Source organism: Peromyscus californicus, unplaced genomic scaffold (assembly GCF_007827085.1).
Source record: "Peromyscus californicus insignis strain IS unplaced genomic scaffold, ASM782708v3 Scaffold_8__1_contigs__length_139910024, whole genome shotgun sequence".
In the NCBI taxonomy this organism is placed as follows: Eukaryota; Metazoa; Chordata; class Mammalia; order Rodentia; family Cricetidae; genus Peromyscus; species Peromyscus californicus.
In genome coordinates, this window is record NW_026294606.1 from 70,395,972 (window position 1) to 70,415,601 (window position 19,630).

At 38.2% G+C, this 19,630-nt stretch overlaps 1 protein-coding gene across 21 annotated transcripts in view; it reads right to left on the reverse strand.

Annotated features, from left to right (window-relative positions):
• Positions 1 to 5,105: 5,105 nt before the first annotated feature.
• The window catches only part of Nebl (nebulette), a 365,241-nt gene continuing 350,716 nt past the window's right edge, over positions 5,106 to 19,630 (reverse strand). For all 21 annotated transcript variants that reach the window (XM_052728302.1, XM_052728294.1, XM_052728291.1 and 18 more), the window contains 2 exons: positions 12,132 to 12,238; positions 5,106 to 10,335 (listed from right to left, as the gene is read on the reverse strand). In XM_052728302.1, the coding sequence (XP_052584262.1) occupies positions 10,159 to 10,335; positions 12,132 to 12,238 (284 nt within the window). In that variant the 3' untranslated portion in view covers positions 5,106 to 10,158. The remainder of the gene's footprint in view (positions 10,336 to 12,131; positions 12,239 to 19,630) is intronic.

Here is a 19,630-nt window from a genome sequence, read left to right on the forward strand (position 1 = left end):
ACACCATCAGAACTCTCTAACTGTCCTCACTGAGATTCAGCTCATCAAAGGCAGTTGGCTTCCTGGGATCTCTCCCTTTGGTGATGACAGATGTGCCACTGCAGCCACTGTACAAGAAAGGCATGTGTAGATGAGCAACCATTCTCCTCCCTGCTCCAGGTGGACTTCACTGCAACAAGGAAAGGAGGTGGGGAGGATCTGAGAGGAGTTGGGGGAGGGGAAAAATCACGATCAAAACAAATCATATGAAAATATTAATGTAATTCTACTTCAATTTAAAAACCCTTTTTAAAAACTTAAATGGAACTGGCTGTTCCAATACAAGCAGGACACTTCAAAATTAGAGCTACTTTTCCATAAATAGCAAAGGTGTTGAGGCCCATAAATCACTTTATGTGCCACAATATTGGAAGCCAGAAGCTCTTTCTAAAAGAAAAATGTACATGCCAAGAAATGTGTATAAATACCAATAGGTGTTCTCATTAGGCATTGATTAAGGGAATCAAATATGGCCAATCAATGATTTCAGATTCAACAACCTATAATATGCAAGTACCTTGTCAGGCTTTTAAAGGAGATGTATATTCAACACTCTTGCTAGAATTAAAAAAAAAAAAAAAAAAAGACTATGACCTACCTTGGAAGAAGGTGGTAGTCTAAATAAACATCAACAACTTTCTTGAATTGTGAATAATTTTCCCCTGCATTGCCCATTTAAGTGGCATACCTAACTCACACTGTGTGTTGCATATGAATGACAGTCTCAGAATCCGTGAATTCTAAAACAAGGCAGAGTGTACGACAATCAATGCTTGTACTGCAGACAATACTAGATGAGGTCCAGTCGACACACACTTTCCAAAACCATAGTGGGGGAGGGTAGTGGGAAGACAGGAAAACCCGTGTAATAACTGATTACGCCAAGAAGGTACACCACACTGTGAAGCTTTATTTATACAGTTAACCCAACACCTTCCTGAGTCTTCTATGAGTGGAAGAAGTCATAATTAGAGAAATAAAGGTTATGCGAGCACACAAGTTCACACAGCATCGTCTTTCCACCAAAGATTTCATTTTATTAAATGTGAGAATAGTGTGCCACTGTTTTGTAAAATTTGAGAGGAGGCTGGTATATCTCTGCTACTGTCCCCTGGAGACTGAATCTCCCCAAACGCCCAGTGCTGCCAAGGACTTCAACTGTCTGCTCTTCACACAGCTTTCAGAGCTCAGGTCACACCCTCCCTGCACCCTATACTTCATCCTTCGCACTCTAAGAATTCACAGTGCTCTGGGCTTCCCTTTCACTGTCTCTCAAACTGTAACTAAGTAATCAAAATTACAGAAATGTGTAGTTAGTTGTTTGGTTTCAGTCCCCCGCTATCAACCTTAATGGTTGGAGAGAAAGTCCCTTTTCTCTGTGCCTTGAATACACTTGAACTCTGAAGTCACTCAGTAGCTTTGGAAGATCGATTTCTTAATAAATGTCTGCCATTTATTAAGTTTTCAACTTCAATCCTATAGCTGACCTATAGCCATTCCACACTTGGTCAAATATCTTAGAAATCAGTGATAGTGGCATAGCCGTTATGGAGGTAACCAACTACTTCTGCTCATGGATTAAATCTAAGGTCACTCCATAGGAGGGAATGCATACATTGTACTGTAAACCCAGTCAAAACCCCATGGCTGGAGAGTCATAGACCTGAAGAGGGACCTTGCCATGTATGTTTGGCTAAATTCACACGGCATCAAACTGTAGCCTAAATTATTAATACCAATAGACAAATGCTACTGTAATCTTTAATCAGAGAAGCTTCTCTGTGCAGTGAAGTGAGCTGAATGAAGAGATTCATGGCTGCTTATGATGCTTAGAAGGTAAAGCCTAAAGAGGATCTTTATACAATCGCATCTAAGTCTCAGAGAACATCTTCATCTTGTGGAAGAGAGAACGGAGAGGATGTAAGAGCAGGATGATAGGGAGAAATGCTGTCTTCAGGACATGGCAGAGCCAGTGAAAACATGATTTCACAGCAGTCACAGTTGCCTGCACTGGACCTGCAAAAAATGGGGCCTGCTGACAGCCAATCATAGACTGGGAGGATCTCATGGAATCTTAATCCTTTCCTGCTGGTTTCCTGCTACTGGCAGGGAGTTACAGTATTCAGTTGTGTGCCAAGCAGTGAGCCCACCAGTCTCTGATGGACAGTTTTGAACCTGTGGCCACACAGACTATCTAGGTTAAAAACAATGAGCCACAAAAAACAAGCAAACCAAAAAGGGCATGTCTCTGGAGAAAGGACCTAAAAGGGAGGAGCGGGATGACCAGAGTGAAAGACTGCACAAGAGGGCTGAGGGTAAGAGTAGACTGAATGCACCATACACAGGTATGAAATTGCCAAAGCAAAATTAATCAATTAAAAAGAAAAATCAAAGAACAGAACAAATAAAGGGGAAAAAATCACTGGTATTCTCTAACTTTCCCAAATCTTGTCTTAGCCTTTAATAAAGTTAAATTCATTTTAGTATTAATTACTGACACCTTTCGCAAGGCATAGGAAAACACATTTTAACTACTAAAGTGACTTTTCAACCTGGTATGGTGGCAAACATCTATAATCTCCCACACTTGGGAAATGGAGACAGGAAGATTGTGAATCTGGGGAATGTACTGCAGCTCATATACTTTCTGAGCTACAGAATGAGTTCCAGGCCAATCTGAGCTGTATAGTGAGACTTTGGTTCAAACAAACACGAACAAAAATAAGTTGATTTTCAGTAGACTATTGAAATTATAACACAAATTAAAGTTGAGATACAATAAAATTTAAAGACAAAAAAGTTGAAAGAATAAAATTGAACATCAACCCATGTGACATTCAACTGGTGATAATAATGTCCCATTTGATACTTAGTGTTTCATTTTGGAGGACACCAAGTGTATCTCACCATCATTTAGCATGTGTTGTCCTGTCACCCCATTTGCTGGATATGAGCCTTTAGTCTGTGACAAAGGACCTACATAAAGGCTTTCATCAAACACCTGTGATAAGGCAGGGAGGTATACCTGGAACTCTTCCCAAAGAATAAAAAGCTTCTGTACACCACAGAAAGGAAACACAGGATTTGCCTCAAACAGACATATACAGAGAAAATGGGCTAACTTCTTGTGGATCAAATGGAGCCCGGGCAAGGCCCCAGTAGCAGAAATCAGTTCTCCTAAACAGTGGCTACCATGAACAAGAATCCATTCTGCCCATCACTCTACAGCTCCTGCCACCACTTCTTTAATTCTTGCCCTGTCTGTTCCATGTATCTTTCCTCTCTCGTGGTTTTCCTCATCCATACTTTCCACTTATCCACAGGTTATGCTTTCTCCTGACTTCTATATCTAACAGTTTTCAATAATATAACCATTGAACCATCTTCTCTGTCTATCAGAGTTTAAAATCGGGCATATTTGGGATATCTAAATAGATTGCCACTCTTATCCCTGATGGGTGGACAAAGGTTCTTGGGCAGCCCTCCGGGGTCACCTTAATCTAATTAGCTGTGGACAGAGACCTGAGTTCATGTTGTGCAGAATGTGGCAACCCACATAGAATGAGCACCAATCTGGAACATGTGTCTTTGGTCAGCAACCACCCTGGAAAAAGGTGAAAAGTGTGACTACCAAGTGTCAGAAACCACTTCACTGAGAGCATTCTCAGAACTGATGGAAGAATGCAGAGGCATCCTCCCTTTCTGAAGTGAAGTAACAGATGTTCAGATTTCACTCATTACTCTATTTTAGTCTACTAAAAGGCTACAAAGGTCAAAATGCCATGATATAAACCCGAATCAGCAACTGGGCCCTTTGTTCTATTATTGACTTTGAGTCTTTGAGTCCATTCTCTCACTGTCCCCTTTCCATCAGACTTCTACTGCTCACAAATAAAAATACAATAGACAAAGGCCAAAGAATTTTGCTTAGAACTACAGAAAAAAAATTGAAGCTCGCCCTTGGGCTTGATCCAGTTTTCTGCCATCACAAAACTCTTTGTGTATAGCAGAAGCAGATTACAAAAAGAAAATAATGCAATTTTCCTTTCATCTATTTTCCAGTATATTATATCCTAATATTTTTATAGAAATTTATTTTGGTAAGCATGCAGTGCTCAGTCACATCTCAATTCTTAAATTAATTTCAATTAACTTCACAAGTTTTAAAATTAGAATAATAAACTTATAAGCTTAAGACATTTGAAACCTAAATTATTCTAGGACAGTTATTCATTTCCTCTGTGGCCCAGATTTCAAAGAGTACAATTATAATCATGAAATAAAAAAGTCTTGGAGGAAGGAAGGGACAGTAAATTCTTCAAGTAAACAGATACTTGTGTTATTTATTTTATAATGTCAAATATCATGAGTATGTTTGATTCATAATACCCAAGATATTCAATTCATACTTATAGAATATAAAAAAACAGAACATTCAAAGATTTGGTAGAGGTGTTTACTCAATGAGCAATGCTTCTTGATTGACCTGTTTTAAATTTGTCAGTCTACAAAGTTTGTCAGTTTACAGTTTGGAAGAATTATGCTAGAGACATTTACAAAATGAAACAATAAAGCCAAGATCCAATTTATTGAAATGTAGATGAGGGTAAAAATAGGAGCTAGCTTGCTTTTCAATTATGATAAAGGAAGCAATTACGATCTATGATAAAGAGTTATTCTTAGATGGAAAATCAGAATATCATCTGTGCCCCTTCCCTCCTCCATTTTGTTTCCTTCATCTTACAAGTAAACTAACACTGAACTAGTGATGATTTTAGTTTTGAAAAAAGTTAAGTACCAGGATGCATCACAACAATACTTTGGTATAAAATCAGAAAGACTGTGGGTTTAAAAAGCATATTATTATTACTTAAAACTGTGTTGGTTTGAAGAAGGAAAACACAAGAAAAAGAAGGAAAACACACTCTGCACAGCTTTTTTAAATGAATGCACTATGCCTTCATACATCTTTAATGTGACTGGATGCGAGTCATTATAAGGAACTCACAATGCACTGCCTGCACCCAATGACCTGTGTTCTGAGAAACCACGGTGACAGCCAAGAAGTAGAACAATTTTGTTACATCCTGTATTTATTTAAGCAAACCAAATGTGTTGATAGGAAATTAATGAATCATAAATGCTTTACAAATACAGATAGAGGACACAGAATACCAAGACCCCGAAGAGAGTATATGTGAGAACATAGTTCTATGAAAGTCACAGCCAAGATGCCTGTCTGTCATCTTCCTCCCGGTATCATTAAAGTAGTTTCAATAGATACCAATCGGATTCCCACAAATGCTAATGGTTTTGGTGGCCTTGAAGGGATTGTGAGTGACTACAGTGTAATGCATGGGAGGCCAGGCTTCCTGTGCTATTCCAATACTGCTGCATGTTATGTGGAGAAATAATTTCTTAGCACATGTTTACTGTGACATCAATAAGATGTGAACTCATTTGCATAGGTTAGTCCTTTGGACATCACAATGTGTCTCTGGTCCACCAAGGCTTCAAGATTCACAGTGTAGAGGAAAAAAACATGAATTAAAGCATTTCTACTAAAATATATTTTAATAGCTGGTGTTAACAATTTGCATAACAAAAGCCAAATTATACTAATAACCTTAAATCATTCTGTGATTCCCCTCCCATTGAAAAAACATTTACTGGTTCTTTCACAATCATTATGTTCTCAAAGTTAATACAGCTTTACAAATTAATCACCAACCACAATTGTGCATATTTCAAAGCAAACAGAAGCCAAGCTACATCATTCAAATTTCTGTTTTTATCACAGGTCAAAAGCCAACAGTTCCACAAATATCATGCCTGTTACACACTTGTTGCTACTTCCAAAATGCTTAGCAATTCATTGTATGGACATGAAGGAAGAAGGTTGCAATGCAGTTTTTCTCTCCTTCCTTTAAAGGAAACCATCTTTAACAATAGTTAACAACAGCGACATGTATGCTATGCAAACAGGATACCACATATCAGACACAGTAAGCATATGGAGTCCTGTGGATATACTGAAGTCACAGACAGTTGGGAAGGACATTTGTCCAGGGAGCCTTCTAGGCCCGAGGATTCTAGTAGTCTTATGCATCCTGGAATGATGACCACAGAAGTTTCCCACAATGTCTTAACTTTTTTTGATCATTAGTTATTGACAGCTACTTGCCTGGAAACGGGCCCTACAGGGCACAGAATACTTCAGAGAGCCTTTCATTTTAGCATCTTAAATTAGTTTACATAGCTTCCTACCTAACTGAAGCTTTATCACCACGTTGTATTACCTCATACAAGTGCAAATGTAGCCACATTCAGATTATCAAAGGCAAACAGTTAAAACATAAACATAATCAGGCCACAAAGCTCATCTTACTCAGTGAATTCAGCCTCATAATATAACTAATCTATCTCACCTAAGTATTTTAAACCCCAAACAAACTTAATGCTTATATATTTCAACTACATATACATCCACAAGAAAAAAATCCCAACTTTTCAGAAAATGGAAGAAGTCAATATTGTCTAAAGTTCTAAACCTTTAGGAGGAATATACAACCAGCTGTGACATCTTCCAGGTAGGGGCATCTCAATTCTCACCACAAAAATATCAATCATGTATCATAAAATATTGTAATAGAATATGCAGAAGCTTGCTTGCTTGCTTTCCTTTCCAAGACCATAATGATAAACAAGTATAATCAAAAGGCACCTATTTTGTATATATCTATATTATAACATTAGTATAAACTATATCCACTGTATATAGGGCTGTGTTATTAAAGATCACACTTATTTTCTTTATCATTTCACTGAAAGTATTCCACTAGAGGTGGAGGAACCTGAAAACTGGGTGTGTCCTTTGCTTTCATTTGTGGAAAAGATTTTCCCAGCATTCTTAGAGTGTTATGAACCCCAGCACAGAGAGGACCTAAAATGAAAGACTACAGTAAAACTGGCCAAATGGCATCTTTAACATCTTCAAATAAAGGGCCTTGACAAGGGAGGGACTCTCATAATCTCACCCATCCCCACACAAGGTGCTTGTGGAAATTGTGCTTAGACATTCCTGGGTGCTCTGTGGAGGCTGAGAGACATGGGAAGATGCAAGGACTCCATGGAGAATGACAACCAGATTTCAAACTGGGTGTGCTGCAGATGTGCAAACACAATGAAGACACGAAGTATTCATTTTGTCACAGGTTAGAAATAGAAAGTTCTCCAGAGAACAACAAATATGTTTTTTTAAATCTACTACAAAAGCTTACAACGAAGGCATTATATTCTGTTGCTAAACTTTTCTCAAGAGGAACATGAACCAAATACATTTGTCTTCAGAGACTTGGAGAAGTGTATCAGGTGGCTTCTTGTGCTTCCATCAGGCTTGAGAAACCATCACATTTAGGAACAGATGCGTGATCTCTGTGTCTGGCGTTTAGGTTCCTTTAATCTGATTTCTAATGGACTTGTTTTCAAATTCATCCATAGCTGTCAGTGTTACATGTGAGATACTGGCTGCCAAACAGCAAGGGGGAGGGGGGCATGTGGAAAGTGTGTTAAGAATATAGCATTTTTTAAAATGATGCTCCAAAAGATGGCATCTGGGTATGACACATCTATGCTCAGATTTTCTGATGAGATGGGTAACATCCTTACAAGTGCTAGTAACAGTGTCTAGTCTATCAATGCATGACCTCAAGAGCATACAATGTCTTGTTCTGCCTCAGTTGGTATTGAAAAAAAACTGCCCTTTATTGAATCCAGATCAGATCTTAATTCTGAAGGACTTAAAACAGAAAAATCTTGCTATGCAAACATTATGTAAGGCTCAACATTTAGGACACGGATTTCCCAAATGTGTACTGACTTTCACATTCAAGTCTGACTTTGAAATGAATGAGTGGCAAGAACATGGACCACTGAGCTGCTACTTTGTGAGGACTAGCTGATGTTAAGCATCATTTCAAAGTCGACTTCGGTTGAGCTTCCTGCACACACACTATTACCAAAAATCATACCTGCCCTGCATTTAGCCTGAAGTTTTAATCAACAACTACTCTTTTGTTTTAATAATCACAAACACACACACACATACATGGTCTGCCTGGGAAAGCATAAAGACACAACATAAATGAGCCAGCTTATCACCCTTGTTATTAGTGTAAAGATGTTTGCAAAATTATTGCAAGTGCAGTTTGTCTTTGTAGGTGTGTGTTCAAGACATGAAAACAGGAAGGTTAATCATGACTGGCTATTTAAATGACAGGAAATTAGGTAAGCTGTTTATTTACAAGTCTATAAAACCCTTTCCAGGAAAATCTCTAGTTATTTTTCTTTTCAGTTTTCTATCAGTGTCACAGAAACACAGCTCAGTGTAATAAAACTTTTCTTTAAGGCAAATCTAACGAAACTACTGATTTTCCAGAGTACGGGCTCACTTTTCAAAGGTTTAAATGAACCAACTTGGAGCTTTGGCCTCACAAACATTTCATTCAAACGTTTTTCACTGGTGGGTGCTTTGTTAATTTCCTTGAACATATTGTGTAGATAGTCCCACAATCGCAGTGTCTTCTTACAGTTTTGTGACTCTGCTTTCTTCAGTTTCAGATCTCACACAAATGCCACCCTGCTTCAAGTCACAGTAAGAGGCACCATGAGAAAAACAGAGTTGTGATAAACATCAACATCCACTAACTTCGACTGCAGACTCCAGAGCAAATTGAAGACACAATAGTAATGGTTCTACTTGGGGCTGTGACACTATGAAAACCCTGCACACTCACTCAACACAAGACACCTATTTCCTTCTTAATAAATCATCTGCTGATCTGATCACTGCTGACTTTCTTATATGTAATCCCAAAGGTGATTTAGAAAACAAAAAGCAGGGTGGGAAAAGGAATCCTTTTTATGAACATACTTAGTAGCTATATTTCCATGCCAGAGTCTGAAGACCAATTGCCAAAATATAAGACCAAGTCATCTAACTGTGGAGCAAACTTCTGCTTACTGTTTTGTGTTGGTTTTCTCCCAGTATACTGAATAGGCCATTCCCCCTTACATGGGATGCTGTTGAATTCACTTCACTTTCAAATCAATGGTGGTATTAAGTGAGTGAAAGCTATCCAGTAAATACATAAATTTCCTATTTACTAGAGTATATGTGTATTTCCCCTAAGGCATGAGTCTTTCAAAACTAGAGTTTAATACAGCGAGAAAGTCTCAAGCAACTTTTCAAAATGTTTTCTGGTGAGCTGACAGCTAGAAGGAAGGGCAGGGAGAGATCAGCCACACTGCTGACTTTTATAACAAGGATGGGCAAGCAGCTGCCATGTTACAGAAGCTTAAGCCCACGAGACATGCAACAGGATAGAGGCTACTAGGGAAATAATACAGATGACATTGACTTTGCCCTTTGCAGAGTAGCTGTGAAGTTACCTGGTCCTGATATTCTGAGGACCTGAGCACATGCTCCGCTCCACAGAATGTAAATGGAGATAGGCGATACCATGAAACACATGAGAAATAACTAGATCCTGGTGAGCCTAGGAAAAGGGCAAGTTTCCTGCCTGCTCCCTAAGGCTACAGTCAATATGATTTTAATCAGACTCATTCTGCCACTGTTTCCATTTATTATACTGGGCAATTCGCATCTGAATTGAAAATTACCCAATGTTTCAAAAGCTGAACAGTTTTTAGATTATTGGCTGTGTTGCTGGACTATGAGAATTGGCTTCAGATGATTCCAAGTGACAGCTAAGAAGTTTCATACACTTGTTACATTTAAGGGACAATCAACATCTCTATTAAAGTCTACAAAAATACATGTCCCAGGAGGGTTGAATAGCCAATTAAATGAAACCACAAACACAATTAGCAGCACCAGGTCTCCAGACCTAATGGTTTTGTTTACAGGAATTACTATGGATGCTGCTGTTTCCAGCCCAAAAGTCATTCCCTTTCCCTGGTACCTGTGTGTCTAATTGTCAAAGTAAGGATACGTTATTGTAAAATAATTGCCAAGTTATCTGAAAAGTATCTTCTATCTTTTAAAAAGACTGGGTGTAGAATACATCAGAGTAAAGCTCAAAGGGCAAGGAGAAAGAATTAATTCACAAACTCAATATAATTTGCCGGGAGCATGCCCGTTCTCCCGGTTCTCTGCACGGTGCCATACATCCAGCCGTCATCAATGGGCTGCACGTTGACAATGTAGTCACCATCTCGGAAGGAGACCTCATCTTCATCCTGGGCACTGTAGTCGTACATGGCTCGGTAGGTCCTCTGAGAAAGGAAGAAGTGATTGGGTGTTGTATTCTACAGTAGTCACAGTTACGAGTCTGGGTCCCAATAAACCACCACACAGACGGTAAGTATGAAGGCTTGACGGCATTGCTATCTCTGGGTAGTTGTAAACCAGGTGTCCCACATAATTCTAGAAATCTCAACTTTGTTCATCTCAAGGAAACATATTTAAGATCAAAGCAAAGGTCCCAAAAGATGACACAATAGCTTAACTTGAAAAGACAACAATGAGATACAATAAATAAAAGTGTGCTTGTCTAAAAGTAGCCTTTGAAAGAGTAATACCAGGTCCCATGTGCAGATAATCCCAGAAGCCTTAGAGAATGCAGATTTCCTCCTGTTCCCTCATTCTTCAGGAGATTAACCCCATTAACAGCAGGCCCTTAGTCCACTGGTTCTCTGCCAATGGCTCCTCCCCCTTGCACAGAAAATGAACTTTTCCTAAATAAGTACAAAGAATTTTTGTTCCCTCTTAAAAATATATAAAAGAAATAATTTACTTACTTAAATTTTACATATTTCAAATCACAGTGTCATAAATTTCCTACAGAATTGTTCTGATTTTTGATGTACATATAAAGAAAAATTTTGTTATAGTGAAAACATTTAAATTGTGTCTTTATATTTGTTTTAGTTCAAGGCTGAGAGTTCATATAATATTAATAATCAGTAAATCTCAAAGCCAAAAATATTCATAGATTAAGGAGACGGAGGCAACTGGCTGACACACACTGGACCTAAAAGCACTTGGCTGTCTTTCAGAACATCCTCTCCTTCTAAGTATTGTGAGAAGCAATTTCAAAACACCGAGTATGACCACAAAGCAAGCATCATTCTGAACTTCAAACTGAATAATGAGTACTCCAAGACTTCTAACAGGGATGTTTGACAGATACTGTTATTCATTGACTTTTAATTGACATGCAGTGATTGCATGCAGTAATTGTACAGATTTGGGATTATAGCATCGTATTTCAATACCTGGCTACAATTTCTGCCAGATCAAAGTAACTAGAATAGCTATTTGCTATTTCTTTGTGTTCAGAACATTTAAGCTTCCATCATGTCCATTAGACTTCTGAGGCCATTATGATGAACATGAAGATTAGGTCTTTGACATAAATTATCACATACCTGCAACTTCTTAGTCCTGGATGAAGAGCATAGCTAGATCTTTCCAGTCATGGTTGGAATGAGAAATGTTCTCCATAGGCTAAGGTATTTGAGTATTTGATCTCCAAATGTGGCAAAGTTTAAGAGGTATGTCCTTGCTATCAAAAATATGTCACTGACAATTGACTTTGAGAGAATATAGACTTGCCCTAGTTCCAGATTAGTTTTTTTCTTTGTTCTTACAGTTGAGATGTGACCTCTTAGCTCCCTGCTCTTGCCACCATGCCTCCTTGCCCTGGGCATGGGCTCTTATACCTCTGGAAAACAAGCTCAAATACTCTCTTCCTTCTGTAAGTTGTTTTTGGTCATGGTGTTTTATCACAGTAACATAAAAGTAACATTAAAAGGGTCTCTGGTACCTACTGGTAGATGTCTTGTTGGCTTTATTGTTTGAAGATGTTTATTAATGTCATTGTTTCTCATCACTTTTCCTCTGTAATGGTTTTTTTTTCCACTGAAAGAACTACACAGATAATAATGTGATGGGTTCTTTTTTGTTTTTCCAGTGCTAGGGATTGAGCTCTGAACCTTACATTCTAGGCAAACCCTCTACCACCAAGCTATACTCCCCGATTGCAAGAAGGTTTGAAATCAGCACTTACTAGATTTGGTGAATGCTGCATTGACCTCATGGATGACACGCTGGTCTGGTGCATGTACCCATAGCCTTGGGAATGACTCTGCTGGTAAGCTCCAGGAAGAACGGGCGCTGCACAGGGACACACACAGATTCCTCAGGTTAACCTCCAAATACACTGCCCAAACCCAAGTGACTTCCAGCACTGCCAGTAAAACAAAATGTCCTCAGTGCTCTGTGAAACTTGAGTGGCAACAGCACACACAATCTCTAGATTAGTCCAAATCTTACGAATTAAGGAAATTAATTTAAAAATCAGTTTATTGTGCAGTTAACTATGTTTCTTTAAATAACGTTTTTATTAATTCTATAAAAACTCCATGCAATTTGTTTTGATCATAATCACACATACCCTTCCCCAACTCCTTCCTCCAACCCAACTTTGAGTTTTCTTCTGTTTTTGTTGTTTGTTTGTTTGTTTGTTTGTTTGTTTTTACTCATCAAGTCCAACTTGTGCCCCCCTACTATTCTTGAGTGTGGTCTACCTACCAGGAATCACACCATTAAAGAAAATTGACTCCCCCTCTCCCAGGAGCTCTCAAAATGCCAGTTAATTTTGTTTTTAATATTTCTATTACTCTATTATAGATGCTATGGTAAAACAAAATAAATGAAATAAAAATTACTATACTCTTAACAAAAAAATCATGGTTATTAAAAAACTGTGAGAAAATAAAAAGAATTTAATAAGTGAAGGCGGAATTATTGACTCTACTTTTATATTACCCTCTCCATCACTCAAGGGACATCATGGAAGAGGAGGCAGAAAGGATTTAAGAGCTGTATAAACACACCATGGGATGCCTTATCTCGTCTGGTATGTCTATAACACAACCCCTACACCTAAGGCTCAGGGATCTCCAGAAGAGGGGACAGAACAATTGTAAGAGCCAGAAGACCAGGACATATCCTGCTACGTAGTGTAGCATACGCAGACATATCAGAGAAGCTGGCACATAAAACAATATAGTTGTCTAAATAAGACCTGCATAAATGATAATTCCAGTCCACATGCCAATACAGATGGGGAAATTTCACAAGGTCCTACCCCTAGGTGAAGACCTATAGGCCATCAATGGCTGTCAAAAGAGGGAGACCAGTCTTCTTCAGGGACAAGCCCCTCTGATAGGTTATATAATCCTGTGGTCAACCATAAACACATGCACATATGAGCAACACTAAATGGTGTGTGTGGGTGTGCATGTGTGTGTGTGTGTGTGTCCGTGTGTAAACCAATCACAATTATAGAAGAATCATAAATTCGAGAGGGAGTGGGGTTGGGGGATAGGCCAATCCAAAGCTTTCTCAGAGGCCCAGATGAAAGGACAAAAGGAACACTAGTTCTGTGTCCTTGCTCAGGAGCAGACTTGATAAGTTGTGGTATGAGTCTGGAGCCTATAGACGAATTTCTAAGCGGTCTTATTAAGTAAAAAACATGGAGCCAAATATAGGGGTGAAAGCCTTAGAGGTCAGGGAAATAGGAATAGCCACCAGCTAATTTTACCTCACCACACCACAGCTTCCAAGTGTCATGACTTCCTGTCTACCCAGGCTTTTATTGCCTTGCTGTTCTGACCTCTCATTGGCTCTTAGCCCAGCTACCTCACTTCCTTGTCACTGCCTGTCTGTACAGACCTCCAGGACTCTGTGGTTGGTACTGGGATTAAAGGTATGTGTCACCAAGCTTGGCTCCATTCCCTAGTGTGGCCTTGAACACACAGAGACCCTGCCTGCCAAGTGATCGGATTAAGGGTGTGTGCTAACATTGCCTGACTTTTGTGTTTACTTAAATGGCTTGCTATTTCCTCTGATCTCCAGGCAAACATTATTTATTAACATACAAATAAAGTATCACCACATTTCAGCACAAATAAAATTTCCCCTTTTTATGTCTAATAAAAATTAAAAAAATAAAAAGTTATAACTAATCTGGCTCCAGGTTTGTTTTTATTAATAAGACCTTTTAAGATTCATGTTACAGGAGCCAGGGCCTTGAAGGGTTAAGGCCTTTGGTACCTGGGAACCTAACTCTTTCCCCCAACTAAAAGGCTGTTGCTATCAGTCCCCAGGCTGCTGCGTGCCTGGTCAATGACACACTTGAGAAATCCTGTGTTCCCGTTGTACAATATCACTTGATTAGTTTCCTGCTGACTCCATTCCATTGTGTAACAGCTTTCTGCTGACTCTGTCCCATTCCCCACTGCAAACCGTGTATAAGACACTGTACTTCTTCATAAGCTTCAAGTAGGAGTCATCTGCTCATGCAGACCTCTTGATTCCAGCTTTCTGTCTTCTTTATTTTTCTCATCCCTGATCCTCCCCTTCAATACCTCACAGTTCAGGACCCTTATTCTTACGTATTGGGGTCAGAGTGGAGCAGGGACACAGGAGGCATTACAAAGGGATTAATGGAGGGGTTGAAATGATATTTATATTACTATATATTTATATAGTAGTCACATATGTAATTCTGCAATGAATAAAAATTTAAATGATAAAAGACATGACATAGACATTGCATTCAGGGACTCACTGCAGTATGGTTACATACATAAGACCTGAACAAGATTTGGCCAGTCAGCATTTTATCATGGATAAGAGGAGCTCATGAGGTCACACCCCTCCGCTAGGGGTTATTGGTTGGTGGTTAATGATTGATTAGGGAACAGTATCATTTTCCCGCAATGGTATAACACTGATAAGTTGCACATGCATCAATAAATAACTCCAACTCATGCTCAAGCAACAACCATAATGAAACTCATTTACACCTAGTGAGTCACACACACACACATAAACACACACATACACACACGCATGTACACACATGAAAATAGGAAAGAGACTTGTTGGGAAGAAGGTATCAGTGAGAGAGGGGAGAGGAATGAGAAAGTATGGAGGCTGAAAACAAATAAAATTCATTACATACACATATGATGCTATCAAAGAATAAAACAAAAATAATGAGTTTCATATGTATCATTCTCCTATGTTAAAATATATCAAAATGATATTCACTGGATTTTTACCATCTTCACCACTAATTAGGGCAATCAGAAGACATAGTTTCTGAGCCAAGCACAGTGGTTCATTATTGTGGGATATTTGTATACTGTGTGAAGATGTATTTGCTGTGATTGGTGTAATAAGAAGCTGAACAACCTATAGCTAGGTATAGATGAGATTTCCAGGGAAAGAAAGGAAGAGGAGAAAGAATTGAGGCATGCATGCAGGAGACATCAAGAGACATGGAGAGGAAACAGAAGGTACAAGATGGAAGAGAGGTAAGAACACAGAAGCTATTTAAAAAACAAAAAAAGCCCACAAGCCTACAAATAAAAGGCATGTATATGTGTGTGACTTTCTCTATATGTCTGCATATTTAAAGTATTGGTAAGCAAATGAGCTGTGAGTGAAGGCATTTCAGCAGCATGGCCTTCACTCTGGTTTGAATAACTATATAATTTATTAAAAAAAGATGTACAATACATGTGCTATTAAACCATAATAGTTTGCCATTTTAGTTTAATCAGGCTAAGCATATACCTGTAATAGATTTATTTATTCAGGTCAATTTTTATAATAAAAAGAACGAGCAGATATAATTCTTGGGTGTTGTGAGCTTAATATTTTATAAATGGCAAATGCATTCTAATGGTGCATGAAATCAATCTTTAAAGAAGTTTAATGACTAGCAGATTAAAACCTGTAATATGTTCTCCAAATGATAACAATATTAGGTTGAATGGAGATTCTTTTTAATAGTTCTTGAGTGAATTTATATTATGATATTGTTACAAATTGTACCTAATATCCAGATACAGCATCAAAGAGAGATTGCCAAGATATCTATTTGGATTGGAATTGCTATAAACTTACTAAACTATGATTAAATCTCAACTCCTTCCAGAAGGCCCTAGTTAAGATTATCAACTCAATTTCATATTTAATGCAAAGGGTTGTTAGGAATATTATCAAAATCTACCCATGAGGAAAAAAATAATGAAATCACCATAAATATCCAGGCTCCTACTCTCGCTAAGTAAGAGACTTTCTTGTGGGGAGCAGAGGAAGCTGGAAGCAATGAATGAGCATATCTCTCTTCAACTCTCAGCAAATACTCATCAGTAACTGGGAAGCTTACTGCTGTGCCTGCCACATAGTAAGTCTCTACAGCAATTAACAATAATTACAGCTGTCTGCTAAGTTCCAGGCAGGCCAGGCATAAAGAAATGACAAAAGCAATTGCCCTCTTGAAACCATGATGGTCCTAGGCAGTCAGCCCTTCAGTCAATTAGGGAGATAGTTCTGGATATGTATGTAGGGCATGTCCAATTAAATACATAAATTGATGATGCATACCCAAAAAAAACCCCAAAACTTGCTTTCACAATTTAGACTAGTAATTTCTTCATTAATTATTATGTAAACCTATTCATAAATTTTAAAGATTATTTTAAAATGTCTGTCCATTTATCTGGAAGAAAAACTATATTCAAATCCACTGTTACACAATTTAGTTATAAACTTTAAGTCTTTATGCAAAGAATTAAGTATAACCATCATAAAATGTTTTGGGAGAATGTTTCAGGAAAGGACATTAGGGAAAAGTGTGCTCTCTCTGAGTCGACAGTGGTCTACAGTGGTCTGCACACCACAGTTCCAGTTTTGTGCCCACGTCCATGGGTACTAGGACACTGCTTCACAGCTCTCTCTACTTTTTGGAAAAACAAAAACTATGTATCTTTATGTATGCAGTTGTTCAGAGCTGCCCTTCGAAGGGAACCAGCAGCTACTGGGAACACAATAAGGAAACAGGCATCCAATTTAGCCCTGAGCATGTGTGGGTTGGCAGCAGGGGCAAGAACTCAGGAAGAACCCTTGCAGGCTAAGTGTGCTTCCCAGCCCTGTGGTTTCTCGTCATGCCTTCATGATTATTCTCACCTCTCTGAATTACTTAGTAGAAAGTTCCCATGCAGTTGTAAAGCTTTGTTATCTGCCTTCTAACTAGTGCACTAAAAAAGCTTAGGAGTCCTACTAGGACTCTGAGAAACACCACTGAAAGCCCAAGGCAACCAACGAAGTAAAAACAAATGACAATTTTTACACAGTATTCGTTCTGTATTGCTCTTACACTAGATGAATGCTTTTCTTGAAACTTAGGAAAACAAACAAAAAATTGAAGGAGTGGCTTTAAATATTCAGGTTAATAACTCAATGCAAGACCTACATAATAACAACATGAGCTAACATCCCAATGTGGATGGGGGAAATCTCACGAGGCCTCACCCCTAGATGAAGAGCTAATGCTATTAATGACTGCTAAGAGAGAGAGAATCAGTCTTCTCCAGGGACAAGTCGCCTGCTGGGTTATCCTACCCAAGTGGTCAGCTCTAAACACATACATATAAAAACCACTAAACAGACTCAGAAGGGTGTGTGTGTGTGTACATGTGTGTGTGTGTGTGTGTGTACGTGTGTGTGTATACATGTGTGTATGCTTGTGTGTATATAAATATATATGTAGTTAAATGGACTCAGAAGGGTGTGAGAGTGTGAGTGTATGTGTGTGTATATACATATATATGTAACAATGATAATTAAATAAGAAGAGATCATGAAGTTGAGAGGGAGTGGGGAATCGATGGGAAGAACTGGGGAGAAGAAAGTGTGGGATAGAAACAATGTAAATATAATACTCCTGCATAACACTTTCAAATTAAATAAATCAATGTTAAAAAGAAAAGAACTCAGTGAAAGATCGCTATTCTTTGTGTGAGTTTCCTTGCATAGATTTGCTATTCCAGAAGCAAAATGCCAGGTTAACTGAAGCAAGCAAGGGCAACTTATAAAAACAGAAGACAACATGGTGGACCTTCATTAAGCTAGTGGTTAGAGTTCATCGGCATGAGTACAGATAAATGGTCATATAGCGTGGTACATTTTGAACTCAAGAAGAGTTAGTTTCGGAGATTTTCATTTTTATAACATTAATGCCACGAAAGTTTTCACTTTCCCAAGGCAACAACAAAACACAAGAGAGTGAATCAACTTTATTTTACACTGGTAAGATTTACTTACCAGAGATCTGGAAACTGACCAAAGGACCAGTTCATGCTCAATTTGGAACATAATACAATATTTATAAAATCAAAATGTTTCTTCCTCTGCACCATGAAGTTCTTCCACATACCACTAATCTCAATAATTTCTAACTAAATGTTATTTTTTTTAATTTTTAGTTTTATTTATGTATATGAATACTTTGCCTAAACATATATATGTGTACCATTTGTGTGTCTGGTGCCCAGGGAGGTCAGAAAAGGGTGCTGGATTCCCCAGGAATTAGTGACAGATGGTTGTGAGCCACAATGTTGGTGCTGGGAATTCAACCTGCATCTTCTTCAAGAGCAACAAATGCTCTTGGCCACTGAGAAATCTCTCCAGCACCTAAATATTAATTATTAAAACTAAAGAATATAAGACTGAAATAAAAACATGCGTAGATAGGAAGATCTTAAAACCAAAAGTGAAAAGGCAGAAAAAGAACTGGAAAAAAGAGGGAAATTGATAAAAGTGTACAAAGATCAAAGCAAAGAAATGCATTCATAATAAAGGGGGAAATTAACCCTAAATAAGTGCCATTTAGTGGGTAGAGGAGTGGGTAGAGGAAGAGGATGAGCACTGTTAAATGCCCTTGGCATGCATGTGGCTTTGTAGGTTGTTATTAAATATCAGAACTATCTAAAACAAGTGCCATTCCCATGAAAATAATAGAACTGAAGTCTTGGAGGTTAAACAGGTAGGCTGGAGGAGAATCGCCTTCTCTTGAGAACACAGGACAGGGCTCAAGACACCAAAGACAATGTGGAGGTTTTGAAGACCTCCCCCGAGCAAAGGTGAGTGAATGGCCAAAGTCCAACGCTAAAGAAGAAAAAGGCTTTATTGACCATAGACATGATGTGAATTGAGGACATAATTCGGGTTTTGTTTTCCCTCAGAGGCTCACTATTTTGTAAATCCAGAGCAAACAGGAAACTGTCCCTCAGAAATTTTCCAATAATGAGTTCAGGACACAACAGAATGAAATTATTGTCATTATTTCTTTCCCCAACACTTCAGATTTATCAACTAATGCATGTTGAAGAACTTAATGAGATTGTGTTTTGGTTCGGTTTTAGAACAATGAATCTCTATGTTGACAACCAGAAAGCATTTCTAAGAAGAAAAAAGAATAAAGATGCTGCTTATTTGAATGGATATTAATGAGTTAAGTCCTGTGTAGATCCCTTTTGTTCAGGAGCAAGGTAGCTGAAACACTGGGACAAATCCTTAAAAAATAAATAAATAAAAGTCTCCCCTTCCAAAGTAAAAGTAGTCCCATGATGTGACATTTTTGCTTAAATAACTTTTAATTTTTTATTTATTTATTTATTTATTATTTATTTATTTATTTATTTATTT